The sequence below is a fragment of the Leucoraja erinacea genome, chromosome 4, assembly GCF_028641065.1.
Source record: "Leucoraja erinacea ecotype New England chromosome 4, Leri_hhj_1, whole genome shotgun sequence".
Lineage (NCBI taxonomy): Eukaryota > Metazoa > Chordata > Chondrichthyes > Rajiformes > Rajidae > Leucoraja > Leucoraja erinaceus.
Window position 1 is genome coordinate 35,047,942 of NC_073380.1, and position 14,517 is coordinate 35,062,458.

At 41.7% G+C, this 14,517-nt stretch overlaps 1 protein-coding gene across 11 annotated transcripts in view; it reads right to left on the reverse strand.

Moving 5' to 3' along the window:
- The window catches only part of chd7 (chromodomain helicase DNA binding protein 7), a 229,796-nt gene that overhangs the window by 192,045 nt on the left and 23,234 nt on the right, over nt 1-14,517 (reverse strand). For 8 of the 11 annotated variants that reach the window (XM_055634007.1, XM_055634010.1, XM_055634002.1 and 5 more), the window contains one exon: nt 6,152-7,979. The exons of the other annotated variants lie outside the window; for them this stretch is intronic. In XM_055634007.1, the coding sequence (XP_055489982.1) occupies nt 6,152-7,792 (1,641 nt within the window). In that variant the 5' untranslated portion in view covers nt 7,793-7,979. The remainder of the gene's footprint in view (nt 1-6,151; nt 7,980-14,517) is intronic. 11 annotated transcript variants of the gene reach the window in all.

The following is a 14,517-nucleotide window of genomic DNA, read 5'->3' on the forward strand; positions in this document are numbered from 1 at the left end:
CACACAAAAACACAATAAAAATTGAACATAAACATCCACCACAGCATTCATCACTGTGGTGGAAGGCACACAATTTGGCCAGTCCTCCTCCATTTTCCCCCGTGGTCGGGACCTCAACCCTCGGCAGCCGTTGCTGCGGGCGTCCAGATGGTAAAAGGACAAGGTACAAGTCCAGGTAAGTCCAGAGTCGGCTCTTCCCCACCGGAGACCGCGGCTTTAAGTTGGTGTAGGCCGCAGGCCGGCGGCCGAAGATTTAAAGTCCCCGCCGCGCTGCAGCCAGAAGCACCGCAGACCGCAGGGTCGGTGGTCGAAGCTCCCCTCCAGGGGCGATGGTAAGTTCACGCCGGGCCCATGGTAGAAGTTGGCCGCAGGCCGGCAGCGATGGCTTCTTCTTCCCCCGGGTCCCCCACAAGCTCTAGGGGCTAGTGGAATTAAGGGACATGGGGAGAAGGCAGGCACGGGTTATTGATAGGGGACAATCAGCCATTGATCACAATGAATGGCGGTGCTGGCTCGAAGGCCTCGCTGGCCTCCTCCTGCACCTATTTTCTATGTTTCTATGAACTGTTCCTGAATTTACATAACATTGGAAAATGATCACCAATGCATCCACAATTTCTAGACCCACTTCCTTAAGTACCCTGGGATGCAGACCATCAGGCCCTGGGGATTTACCAGCCTTCAATCACGGGGAGAACATACAAACTCTGTACAGTCAGCACCCGTAGTCATGATCGAACCTTATCTCTGGTGTTGTAAAGCAGCAACTCAACCGCTGTGCCACCGTGCCATTAATGAACACACCAAGAAAGCTGTCAAATAACAATTTTAAGCCTTTGACATAAAATTGAGTGAAATCCAGATTCAATTTATTAACAGATTTTAATATTAAAAACAACAAATTTAAGTTGCTTGAAATCTGAAACAGAAAATGCTCGAAATATTCAACAGGTCCATTGAGAGAGAAGAATCGCCTCGACCCGAAACGTCACCCATTCATTCTCTCCAGAGATGCTGCCTGTCCTGCTGAGTCACTCCAGCTTTTTGTGCCTATCTTCAACCTAATTAACATTACAGGTTGCATAGGAACAGACTAGTTCTGGTACAAACCGGAAAGATAGCCTATTCAATGGCCTTTCTTACATCATGAAAGCTGAATTCTAATGGAGACACAAGGAACTGCAGTTGTGGCTTTAAAAAAAAAAAACACAAAATGCTGATGTAACTCAGTGGATCAGGCAACGTCTGGAAAACATGGACAGGCAACATTTTGGGTCGGGACCCTTATTCAATTTGGTTCTAATACAAGGTCATCAACCTGTAATGTTAAATCAATTTCCTTCCCCCACTGATGCTGCATGATTTTCTGAGCATTTCTAGTACTTGTTAGATTTTCATTCACTACTGTTCTGAAATGTTCAGTGTTCCAACATTTCTTTGTCCACATTCATCTCCATTTATATTTTTTCCAGAGACCACCTGCAATCAATATATTTCATGTCTTCACCAATGCATCTAAAATGGCACCAATAGCATTTATGTCACTCAAGAACCCACTCTATTACTGTTGTGACCTCTAATGTCTTCAACCCTCCCTCTTCTCAGCATGAGAAACTTCCTTTGACTTTTAACTCTTCATGGATCCAATAGAACATCATCACTGGCTGTATTTCCAGAATGTTCTGCTACTATTGCAAAGCTTTTCTTAAAAACAGCATCTAACACAACAGCAAAAAAATTACAAAAACAGCCAAATATTTAATGTTGCCATTAAAGTTCTAACATTCATGTCCAATGATATTTGTGTAACGGTAAAATATTAATGAAACGGGTCACAACGTTAAAATAAGTATTTAGCATTATATAAAATTACAATTAGATTATGGCAATACAACTAACGTATTTTAATTAGAACAAAGCCACTGAAAATCAAATTCAGTTAAGTCCATACTGCAAAACAGCATTAGAAACAGTGATAAACAAGAGGAGCCCATTGCACCTTCTTAAAAAAAGGTTCAATGATATCCAAAGCTAACCAAATCTCAAAGAACAAAGGCATTGGATTAAGTAGTTATTATGCTTAACAGATGCACAAGTAACTCATTGTTTGGAAAACAAATACCAAAAATGTACAGTATATCATAAATGGATTTGAGTTTTCAACCAATTATGAGAGGGCATTTTTCTTTCTATGGGGTGTTTTCTTAAAACAACTCACCAAATTATGCTCTGAACATTCAAGTGAAAGTACTACATGTCAGGAAAATATTCACTACAGCAGATTGCATTTGTGCAATGTGGTTTTTGCAGGCACCACTAATACTTAATTTTATTTTTGCATCAAGACGATCAATGAATGTTGTTTAAAATACAAAGATTTTTGTACAATACAAAATACAAACCTTTTCAAAGCATATTCAACAATTTATTTTAAACGGCAATGTTCCTCATAAAGTTTTAGGCAACAATAACTCCCAAACATTCAAGAACATTGCAGTATTCCAAGAACTAAAATTGACATTTTGTCGTCCAAATAAAGCCAAGAGAAGCTGCCCATTCTAGTTATTCCTCCCACAGTATTGGAAAAATAAAATAAGAAGCTTCTCAATAGTTTAAGTCCTAACAAGAAGCCAAAGAGGTTACTCTGGAGACAATTTTATAAAACTAGCAGAGAGAAGGTATAACAAATTAATTTGATAGGAAGTTTCAGGCAAGGTAAAACAGAGCTGGTATCTGAATAAGCTATTAAATAACGACATAAAAAGAGCATTATTTGAAAGCAGGTAAAGGAGCGAACAAGTTCTCTTTATGGCATAAAAGTGCTAAATGCCATGAAACGCAAGATTGGAAGAGACCAATTGCTAAGTATGGAATGTAGCACAAAAAATCCACCGCGTGGTGCAGTGCCCTCCATAATATTCGGGACAAAGACCCATCATTTATTTATTTGCCTCCATAATGTTTGGGACAAAGCCATCATTTATTTATTTGCCTCTGTACTCCACAATTTGAGATCTGTAATATAAAAAAATGATCTTCATTGACGATAAAACTGCTGATGGTAGTAGCATAATGAATTCTGAACTGTGTAGACACATCCGATCTGCTCAAGTTCAAACAAATGCCTCAAAACTCATTGGCCGGCGGTTCATTCTACTGAAGAGACAATGATCCCAAACATACTGCTAAAGCAACAAAGGAATTTTTCAAAGCTAAAATATGGTAAATTCATGAGTGGCCGTCTGAACACAATTGAGCATGCCTTTTATATGCTGAAGAGAAAACTGAAGGTGACTAGCCCCCAAAACAAGCATAAGTGATAGATGGCTGCAATACAGGCCTGGCAGAGCATCACCAGAGAAGACACCCAGCAACTGGTGATGTCCATGAATCAGACTCCAAGCAGTCATTGCATGCAAAGGATATGCAACAAAATACTAAACATGCCTACTTTCGTAGAAACATAGAACATAGAAATTAGGTGCAGGAGTAGGCCATTCGGCCCTTCGAGCCTGCACCGCCTTTCAATATGATCATGGCTGATCATCCAACTCAATATCCCATACCTGCCTTCTCTCCATACCCCCTGATCCCCTTAGCCACATCTAACTCCCTCTTAAATATAGCCAATGAACTGGCCTCAACTACCCTCCGTGGCAGAGAGTTCCAGAGATTCACCACTCTCTGCGGTTTTAAAGGATTTCCCCCTTATCCTTAAGCTGTGACCCCTTGTCCTGGACTTCCCAAACATCCGGAACAATCTTCCTGCATCTAGTCTGTCCAACCCCTTAAGAATTTTGTAAGTTTCTATAAGATCCCCTTTCAATCTCCTAAATTCTAGAGAGTACAAACCAAGTCTATCCATTCTTTCTTCATAAGACAGTCCTGACATCCCATGAATCAGTCTGGTGAACCTTCTCTGCACTCCCTCTATGGCAATAATGTCCTTCCTCAGATTTGGAGACCAAAACTGTACTCAATACTCCAGGTGTGGTCTCACCAAGACCCTGTACAACTGCAGTAGAACCTCCCTGCTCCTATACTCAAATCCTTTTGCTATGAAAGCTAACATACCATTTGCTTTCTTCACTGCCTGCTGCACCTGCATGCCTACATTCAATGACTGGCGTATCATGACACCCAGGTCTCGCTGCATCTCCCCTTTTCCTAATCGGCCACCATTTAGATAATAGTCTGCTTTCCTGTTTTTGCCACCAAAATGGATAACCTCACATTTATCCACATTATACTGCATCTGCCAAACATTTGCCCACTCACCCAGCCTATCCAAGTCACCTTGCAGTCTCCTAGCATCCTCCTCACAGCTAACACTGCCCCCAACCTTCGTGTCATCCGCAAACTTGGGGATATTGACTTCAATTCCTTCATCCAGATCATTAATATATATTGTAAATAGCTGGGGATCCCAACACTCAGCCTTGCGGTACCCCACTAGTCACTGCCTGCCATTGTGAAAAGGACCCGTTTACTCCTACTCTTTGCTTCCTGTTTGCCAGCCAGTTCTCTATCCACATCAATACTGAACCCCCAATGCCGTGTGCTTTAAGTGTGTATACTACTCTCTTATGTGGGACCTTGTCGAAAGCCTTCTGGAAGTCTAGATACACCACATCCACTGGTTCTCCCCTATCCACACCACTAGTTATATCCTCGAAAAATTCTATAAGATTCGTCAGACATGATTTACCTTTCGTAAATCCATGCTGACTTTGTCCAATGATTTCACCACTTTCCAAATGTGCTGCTATCCCATCTTTAATAACTGACTCTAGCAGTTTCCCCACTACCAATGTTAGACTAACTGGTCTGTAATTCCCCGTTTTCATTTACATGGCATTGCTGTGTCCCAAACATTATGGTGCCCTGAAATGGGGGGGAACTATGTATAAACACTGCTGTAATTTCTTCATGGTGAAACCAAAATGTATAAAAATGGCCTTTATTAAAATCTGGCAATTTGCACTTTAAACACATGTGATTTATTTCTATTACAAATCTCAAATTGTGGAGCACAGAGGCAAATAAACAAATGATGGGTCTTTGTCCTAAACATTACGGAGGGCACTACGTTCTGCACAGATTGCACCTTCTTATTCAGCCAAACTCCTGTTGACAGTTCACTCGACACCAAGGCAATAAGCCTTAGACTATTGCAAGTTAGTAAAAAATATACAAATACAACCCTTGAGGTATCTTGAGTAATAATGTGATTCTTATGCTGCATCATGTGTTAGATGAAGAAGCTGCAGATTGAAACAACCAATTTGTTGAAGAGATAGGGCAAATTAAAATGAGAATGACTGGGCATGGGAAAAATAATGTCATTGATGACATTGACAAATGGAACATTGGTAATATAGGTGATACAAACCCAAACAGATGGAATAGGTGGGATAATCTAACAGAAGGTCATTGAACCCTGCTCATGGATTATGATGCTCAGAAATGTTTCAAAGGACAGGGAATATTGTAATGGGAGTAATTATCAATCTATTTCTGGGGAAAATAAGCACCAAAGATACCTACAGGAATAATGAAATTGAAGTACAACCAGAAACCGAGATGGGAAAGAAATTAAGGGAACAAATAACAGGCTCCGTAGCAAAATAGAAATAAATTTCAGAATTGGTTGAGCAAGGGATAATTGCCAGGAAAGCTAAAAATGAAGTTCAGTAAAGAGGATTCAACAGTCAATTAGTAAAACATCTATTATGAACTACAATTTTAAGCCTTAAAAGGCTAGCTTTACTTCTGGCCATAAAAGAGACACGAGCAATGAGACAATTGCATGAATACAAAATACAGACCAAGAATATTGTTGAATACCGCTGCAGGTGAAGCCAACTTCCTTATTGTCTGTCCTAATTAATGGAGCATTGGATTCCAGGCAGAAATAAATATTCTCCATTTCAACAAAATATTAACGTAGAGTTTCTTTAATCATTCTTAAACACATGAATGCCAACAGCATGGGAAAAGAAAATCTCAAGCAGCAAAGTTTGAAATTGTGTTAATTCATTATAAATTCCATGCCGTTACATCCATGGAAATGTTGGTAAGCTACTATACTTTATCAGCAAGGAGCATATTTTGGTCACTCAAAACCATCGTAATTAATTAGAACACTCACCTGTTGGGCAGACACTTGCTGCGAAGCGGCCTTGGGTGATGAATGCTGTGACTGTGCCCATGGCTGATGCTGATGAGGTGAAGGAGAAGTTTGATGATGCACCGTTGGATGCTGTTTCACAGGTGGACAAGTTGGCAACTGAGGCTGAAAAGGCTGATTTGGGTGCTGTTGGCCAGACATAATGCGTTCTTGCATCACTTGATCTGCATGATTCCCACTGGGTCCCAGTGCGCCGACTGGTCTTGGAAGACTCCCAATATCCCTTGGCACAGAAGGGTTCATGTACTGTGGTGTCTGCATGCTTCTGGGACCCATGCTCCTCTGTCCAAGTCCCATGGTACCTGGGGATTGATGTGGCTGTTGCGGCAGGGGCATGTTTGGATAGCTTCCAACTTCAAGCTGCATTCCAGCACTGCCTGGCCTAACCTGGGGTGGAGGGGTACCTGCTGGGTTATTTATAGCTTTCATGGGTGACATGGGAGATGGAGAAGCATATGTTCCCTGAGACTGCGTTGGGTGCATAGTTTGTGCATTAATTTGGTTAAGTGGACCACTTGGATGTATAGGCTGCTGGTGCATTAATCCTTGGCTAGTTCCAGCTGGGAATCCCACTGTATTTGGATAGCGGGGTATTGCCTGATTCACAGATGGGTTATTATTAAGGCCTAGGTTTTGATTGATCCCTGTATTACTGTTAACTAATCCCTGATTAATGTTACTATAAGGATATTGTGAATACTGCCCTGAGCTACTTACAGACTGTGAAGGTACTGCCTGGCTACGTGAAGTAAAATTTAAGTTTTGCTGCCTGCTACTGGCTTGCTGAGAAGGACTGGGGGAGAATCTAGGACTGTGAGCAATGGAATCTCCATGGAGAGTATTAGGCAGAGGGGGGTGGGGATGGTATTGCTGTGATGGAGTGTGACGTAAAGAAGGGCCCATGTTGGGGGTTTGCTGCGGCATGCGGGATAAGTGACCTGGCCCTGAAGTACCCATGAAAGGATTTCCCTGACTGAGGGCCTCTTGTGCCTGAGTGAATTGGTTCACCCGCTGTTGTTGAGACTGGTTGTGCTGTTGCAAAGAGTAATCACTACGTGTCAGGTAATTCCCCATCTGTTGCATATGCTGAGCATGCCCCTGAGGTGGTGGCTGTTGTTGCTGCTGTTGCTGGAAGGCAGGTCGGGTCTGGTCTGGCACCTGGACTGCACGTGGTCCCCACATGGAGCTGCTGTCCACAAACTGCTGTCCACATCTTTCATTCTGCATAGCTGGGTATACACCCATCTGAGCTCCACTGTGAGGGACTGGTGGAACTGAGGGATTATGGTATTGTGAATGAGGCGATGCCATGCCATTCCCAGGAGTATTACCAATCATTCGGTTAGGCTGATCTACCAGATGAATTTTCTGTTGTTCAAACGGACCAAAATGATCATAATGAGTCAGCTTAGTTTGCGTCTGAGTAGGTGGGGGGTGATGGAGGGGAGACTGCATGGAGCCAAATCCTTGATCCATGGGTAGTTGTTGCCCAAGGGCATTCACTGGATTCTCTGAAAAACCACATTCGCCCAGACCTTCAAGCCCTTCACTGAAAATGTTCCCATCATCACCAAACAAACTCAGCATACCAGGATCTGCCATCTTCCTCGAGTCAGTAGCTCTCCTACTGGCAAAAAAAGTGTACTATTCTCTGTTTCACCTCACTCGCTTCCCTTCGAGGTGTAAGTCTTGAAATCCTTAAATCCTATGTCTAATCTCCTGCATGTCACTCCATATTTCCTTAATTCTTTTGGGCAATTCAGTGTCAGGCAAAGTCTGGATAGAGGTCCTAGGGAGAAAATGAAAATAAAATAAAATTGGGGGACAAATGGAATGAATAACGTGATACAAACATAGACAATCATTAAGGCAGCGTTTAAAATGATCCTTTCCTCAGTATGGCCTGACATAAAGCAGCACTAAAAATGAAAAACTTTCTAAAATGATAACTAGAGTACCAAGCAGCTTTCATTCTTTTGCTTACAAACTCCCAGGCTCATACTACACAATATATTATTCAAAGCCAATGAAAACTCTAACCTGGCCCATTAATTAATTCTTCATTATACTCAGTTCTACATTCTTGGTTGCAAAACAACAAAAGAACAGAAATTGCAGCAACAGCAGCTGCCACCACACCAGGCAAGCAGCTGTATGAATACAGCAGAGGCCTCCATCTGCTACAGTAATGCCTACAAAATGTCCCAACCTCTTCCAGTGTCTTTAACCTTATCGTCCCCAAGAGCAACATGTTCAGATATTCAAGCAGAACTATAGGTGATAACATTCAATTTCTCTACAGTAATACACTTTTGATAAATGTTTAAAGAATATATGCCATACGTATAAAAGCGGGGACAGCATTTATCCATAATCCACACCAAGTTTAGAATGCTAACCACACCAAAATATTTATCTAAATTAATCCTTGGTTAAATTCTTATACTTAGTTGTAATTGAGTTTATTTAAACACAACTGCTGCTAACACCACAAATAGATTTAGCATATTTCATTTGTAGACATTTGACAGGAATACCTGAAGTTATACAAGTATAAGAAACAAGCAATTTTGCCTTTCCATACAAACAATTTAATAACTATTCAATACAATGCATTTACAAATTCCAGGCCATATTTTTGAAGTGATCCTGACAAAGGAAGCACAGCCACAGGGTTCATCACTCACCTCGAGGCAAACAGATTACCAGTGATGTAACAAGCTCCATTTGTGACTAAGTGCAAGCGTACTCCATCTGGAGTCTCTAGCCGATTATTCTTTAACTACTACTTTACCATTCAGATGAATGCAAACAGGATGTAAACAGGTTAAATTAGTGAATGCTAACCTCCATGGAGTCAGAACTATAACTGTCCACGCTGAACTAGCATGAATTGAAAACAGTGTTCGAATTACTCTTAGTTGTGTTTTAACAAAACATTCACAGCCTCATAGCCTTCAATGGATCTCAAATAAACAATTTCTTGAGCAGAACCAAATATTTATTCTACACTTCACTAATTATTATCACCCCCCCCCCCCCTTAAAAAAAAAGGAGTTGAATAACACACTGGTTTTCTACTTTACCAATAGTTTGAACAAATAGCAATCTTTCAATTTGACACTGTACATTGCTCAACATCATTTCAGAATATTCTGGTCCTCTCTGACATTCACAAGTACAATTACACAGCATGAAACAAAACAGCTTCAGAACCATCTGCCCCCACTGACCCATTTCTTTATATTCAAGTGCAATTATCCTTAATCACATACTGAAGTGGAATGCCGACGCATAAAAAAAAATGAGCACAAATCTGGAAAATACACATTTTTGGAACACTCCAATTAAAAGGGGAAGAATTAACTAAAAAACAAAAAGTCTTTCAACTTATTATTTAGCCACCAACCTAATTACAATGTATTTTAATATGTCAGTGCAATACATGAAGTGGATAGAGGGAAGGGTGGAATAAATATTGAGGCAATTTAACTACCAATATTCTAGTGACAGCACTGACCAAGTGATCTCTAGGCAATTATATTTGCTTAAACCAGAGACTAAATTTCCAGGGCACCAAGGGGTGGATCCCAACATCTACAGGCTGAGGAATAGGGGAAATATCCACAATTGACAATTAATATTTTTTCCAAGTTTGTGCAACAGATAAACCAATCCTTTCAGTGCACCAACAGGATGTTTCAAGGAGTTTTAATTTATGCAAAAGGGCCATTCCACTATCTCATGGGGCCAAACTCAAATAAGCTTCCCTTAAACTCATCAACACATTCCACTTTATTTCCTCTCAAAGTGCCAACTGCAGTTGAAAATAAATTATCTGCTTACTTTCCCGAAGAATACAGCTTACGTGACAGAGCGTTACTTATCCGCCACGAATAAATGGCAGTACAAAGACCAGCTGAGTGCCAAATGACACAGGTGGACAAAGGTCATCACAGTAAACTGGCTTTGCATTCGCCTGGCTTATGAGCATATGGCAGCCTCTTTCTGGCCAGTTATGTTATAACAGATCAAAAAACAAGTTTAATCTATCTATCTCTATATTGCTAAAACTCTCATCTTGTATCTAGTCTCTAGATTACTAACACTCTCATCTTGTTTGTGTGACCGCTTGTTTGCCTTGTGTGTATTTGTGGGGGGGGGGGGGGGGGGGGGGGGGGGGGAGAAAGGAGGAGGTTATGGAGGGGAGATGTGAATAGAGGGGAAAGGGGGATATGGAGGGGAGAGGAGTTAGAGGGAGGGATGGGACTAAGAGTAGGGGAAAGGAAAGTAAGGGAGAGGTGAGGGAGGGAGTGGGGGAGGGGATGAGGACAGGGGAAAGAAGAGGAGAGGGAGTTCTGGGGGTTGAGTGGGAATGGAGGATAGGGATAGGAATAAGGATGGCGAGGTGCTGTTGGGGGAGGGTTGCCGTGATGACGAGGCGCAGTTGGGGGACTCATGGCACAATGGGGATTTCTGGCGTCACAACGGGAACCCACCAACCGCGCAGTTGGGGGCTCTGGATGAGTGGTGGAATATTGCGTTGGGGAACAGGACCCAACGGGTCCCATTTGATCTTATATCTCTATACTTATCAAACTGATTGTGTCCGTGACTGTCTGTATCTGTGATGTTCGTGTGCGTTTCACATCTCCTCGAAAACACGACACGCTAACGGTGAAATATTTACATGTTCTGATGGATTTACCCCGTGATGTCAACCCCGTGATACGATTTACCCCGTGATGTCGCCTTACATGAAAATGTCATGCATTATTTCTCGAGCTATTTATGAAAATATTCACAAATCTCAAATAACATAGAAAATAAATGAGATGGTCTCGCTGTTGACGTCACAATGGATCTGACTACCTGCCTCTGCTCGCGCTGCGAGTGACGTCACCTCTGTTCTATCTTCTGTACTTCTTGGCTTAATTTTCACTTCTTGAAATTTGTCACTTAGCGTTTTTAAACTGCTGCTCAGGTCGTGTTGTGCGCTCCGCTGTGCTCCTTGAAGTTCTAGAACATGATGGCAGTCATTATCGGCACGCGGGCGCGGGCCAGCGCGGTGGGAAGGTGACCTGCGATTCCTCCGTCGATCGCAGGGACTCGGGGAATCGTGAAGCCTTTTCCTCGCTGGTGATCCCGATCCCACCTGGCGATCTCTGGATGTCACAGGGTGTGACCTCCTCTCCGTCTCGATCGTCTGTCACGCGGGTGGGTGGGCTTCCCCTCGCGAAAGCCACGATCGGCCGGCCCTCCGCTGCTTATGACCGTCCTTAGATTGCTCCAGACCTCGCTCTAGTCCACGCCAGCCGCAGCCTCGCTCGGGCCGGGCATCTGGTGGGGAGGGTGCTGCTCTACGACCTAGGTAGGTGCTGCGTCTACCCACTCCCACACTCTTTCTCCCCCCCCCCCCCCCCCCCCCCCCCCCCCCCTCTCTAGGGGAGAGGTGAATATTGGGACCTATGGGGGAATGGTGTATCCGTGCGTGTTCGGGAACCAGCACTCACATTTGACGTGTGTGTGTGTGTGTGTGTGTGTGTGTGTGTGTGTGTGTGTGTGTGTGTGTGTGTGTGTGTGTGTGTGTGTGTGTGTGTGTGTGTGTGTGAGAGAAGTGCCCCCCCCCCCCCCCCCCACCGCAACTGTGCGTTGCGAGGACTTGGTCTAGTATATTACTATAAAATCTCATCTTGTTTGCGTTTCTATGTGCGTGTATCCGTGCGTGATCATGGAACTACGCCAAAACAGTACAAGATAGTGCTACAATGTTTGCACCACCTTACTCACAATTGTCCTGCGGTGTCTCAAGTTTCATTCAGATTGATGTTATATTTTATAAGTTATTCACATTTTTTAATTTACAAAATCCTAATTTGAGAAAGATTTCTTCCCTGTGCACTGGCAATTACAATTATGACTTCACAATGGGATTGTAGCCATCGTCGCTACAATGTTGCTATCCCAGGACACCGAGTCCTGCCAGCCCTAGCAAGCATTTTAAAAAAGCGTTTAAAATGAGAGAGGGTGAATAAAGGGAAATGAGTTGCCCCTGTGCAGTTGGGTGCTATGGGTGAATGGTGGAATATTGCATTGGGGGGGGGAAGGGTTGCATTGGGGGACCAGGTCTCCCGTGTGACAGGGACCCAACGCGTCCCACTTGGTCTAGTCTACCTTAAAACTCAACTGGATACTGGGATGCCTTTTTGACCGTTAATTGTATATAAAATGCAGCGATTACATTGTGGAATTTACACAACTACATTCTCTTCATCATCCCCAAGTCCCCTCTTATTACTCAACTAATCCTGGGCCTCAGCTTCTATCACAAGGTAAAGCATTCAACAAGTTCAGACAATGGAGCTTTCTTGGAAATCTCAATCCTTCCCATTTTCTGCCTGATGCCTACCAGAAATATTCAAGTACTAAAACATATGCAGCCTTGGCTCAACATTAAAACTCACTCACCCACTTCAACATTAAATGATATTTATGACATTTCTTGTCCTTGAACCAACCCAATAAAACCAAATGGAAACTACACACAGCCCATTAATAGACAAAAATATCAGTACCCGTAACAAACGGTAGTCAACATTCATGTCGCCGAGAATTTTTTTTTTCTCTTAAATCATATTGAAAACTTACTTTCAATGTCATCAACAGTTTCATATGAAAAGTATATTCTAGAAGCTTCAAGCTTAAAATATTGTAAATGTCAAATTCATATAAATCTATCAAAGACGATGACAAATCACATGATACCCAATGTTCATATTACAAACTATTACATGAATATATACTCACGTAGAATGCTTTTTTAAACATTTCCAAAATGAGCTGTGTAAATCTTGTGCCGAAGAAACTCAGTAGGTTAGGCAACTGATGCTATCTGACCCACTGAATTCCTCCAGAACTTTGTGTATTGCTCAAGACTAGCATCTGCAGTTCATGTATCACCTTGTCAAAATTTGTGGGAAAATAAGCCAACAAACAGTATGCAATTTCAGGAACCAAAACGGAACAATGTTAAGTTACCACAATGATGCATTTGGCTTAAATTCTGCAGAAAATAGAATATTTACATTTGACATTTGCCAGTTTGATCAACCTTTTTTGTTCACACACTCAAATCAAGTTAGCGAATAGGTTAACAGATTAACATTTTTAAACTCAAATTAAATATTTTCAGTGCAATGATTCATCACAATTGAAATGCAACCAATTAAAAAAAAATCTGGATCTATTTCTTAAAACTGAAAAAAAAAAATGCATACAATTTTAATTGAATACACCGCTGACACCAAATTCCCCCCCCAAAAAAAGGTGGGGAGTTCTTTTGCAAGTACAGCTAAATATGAAAAGCCAACATCAATTTATTAACTGATGACCGAAGCCTATAACTTCAAATTCATTATTTCTTGTCATTTAATGTCACGTTCTTCTTTTCTGAGTGTAGATATAAAGCCTGGAAATGGGCTCTTTGACCCACCGAGTACACGCCAATCATCAATCATCTGTATCTAGTTCTACATTATTCAATTTTCGCATCCTACACATCAGGGGAAATGTACAGGTCAATTTCCCTACAAACCCCCTCTCATCATACTGATATGGCCTTATGCCATTCAGCATCCAGGCAAAGCAATGTTTAAAAAAAAAAACACAATTCCTTCCTTAAACTGTGACGTTACATGCAATTTTTCCAGTAGTCAAATCAAGATCTTTAGAACAGTGGTGACTGGTAATGTTCTCACCAACTTCTTTTAAAATGCAAGGGTAGAAACCAACGGGCCTTGGGGATTTGTCCTTTTTTTGCACCAACATAGCTTTGCCCCTTATTCAGAAGTAGATTCTATGAGCTACCAGTCATTCTTTACTATTGAAAACACAGGTGTTTAATATGTCTGCCATTTTACTATTTATCTATTCTTGAGTATAGAAGGAAAAAGAAAGCAATGGAAATACATCATATAGCCCACCATCTGTCATCAGGTGTTTATTTAGGCCTATAATTAAAGATGAAATGACTGAATGCCTTTAAGTAGTCTCAACTAAACAAAGACGCCCAGAGTAGATTTGGAGAGGATAGGGCATGCATAAAAACTAATTAATTTTTTTAGAACTGTGTAAAGTGCTAGACAGCGGCAGAACAACAAATGTTTATGGAACTTAAAAGGAATTCCGAAGGACATTAGATACGTTCTTTATCAACGAGTCAACTTATTTAACGTACCATCATTAAGTCCTTTTAACGATGGTACGTTATTGCCTTGTTTAGGAAATTAGCTGAATAACAGGAGGAAGAATAAAGATAACAGGCAGCA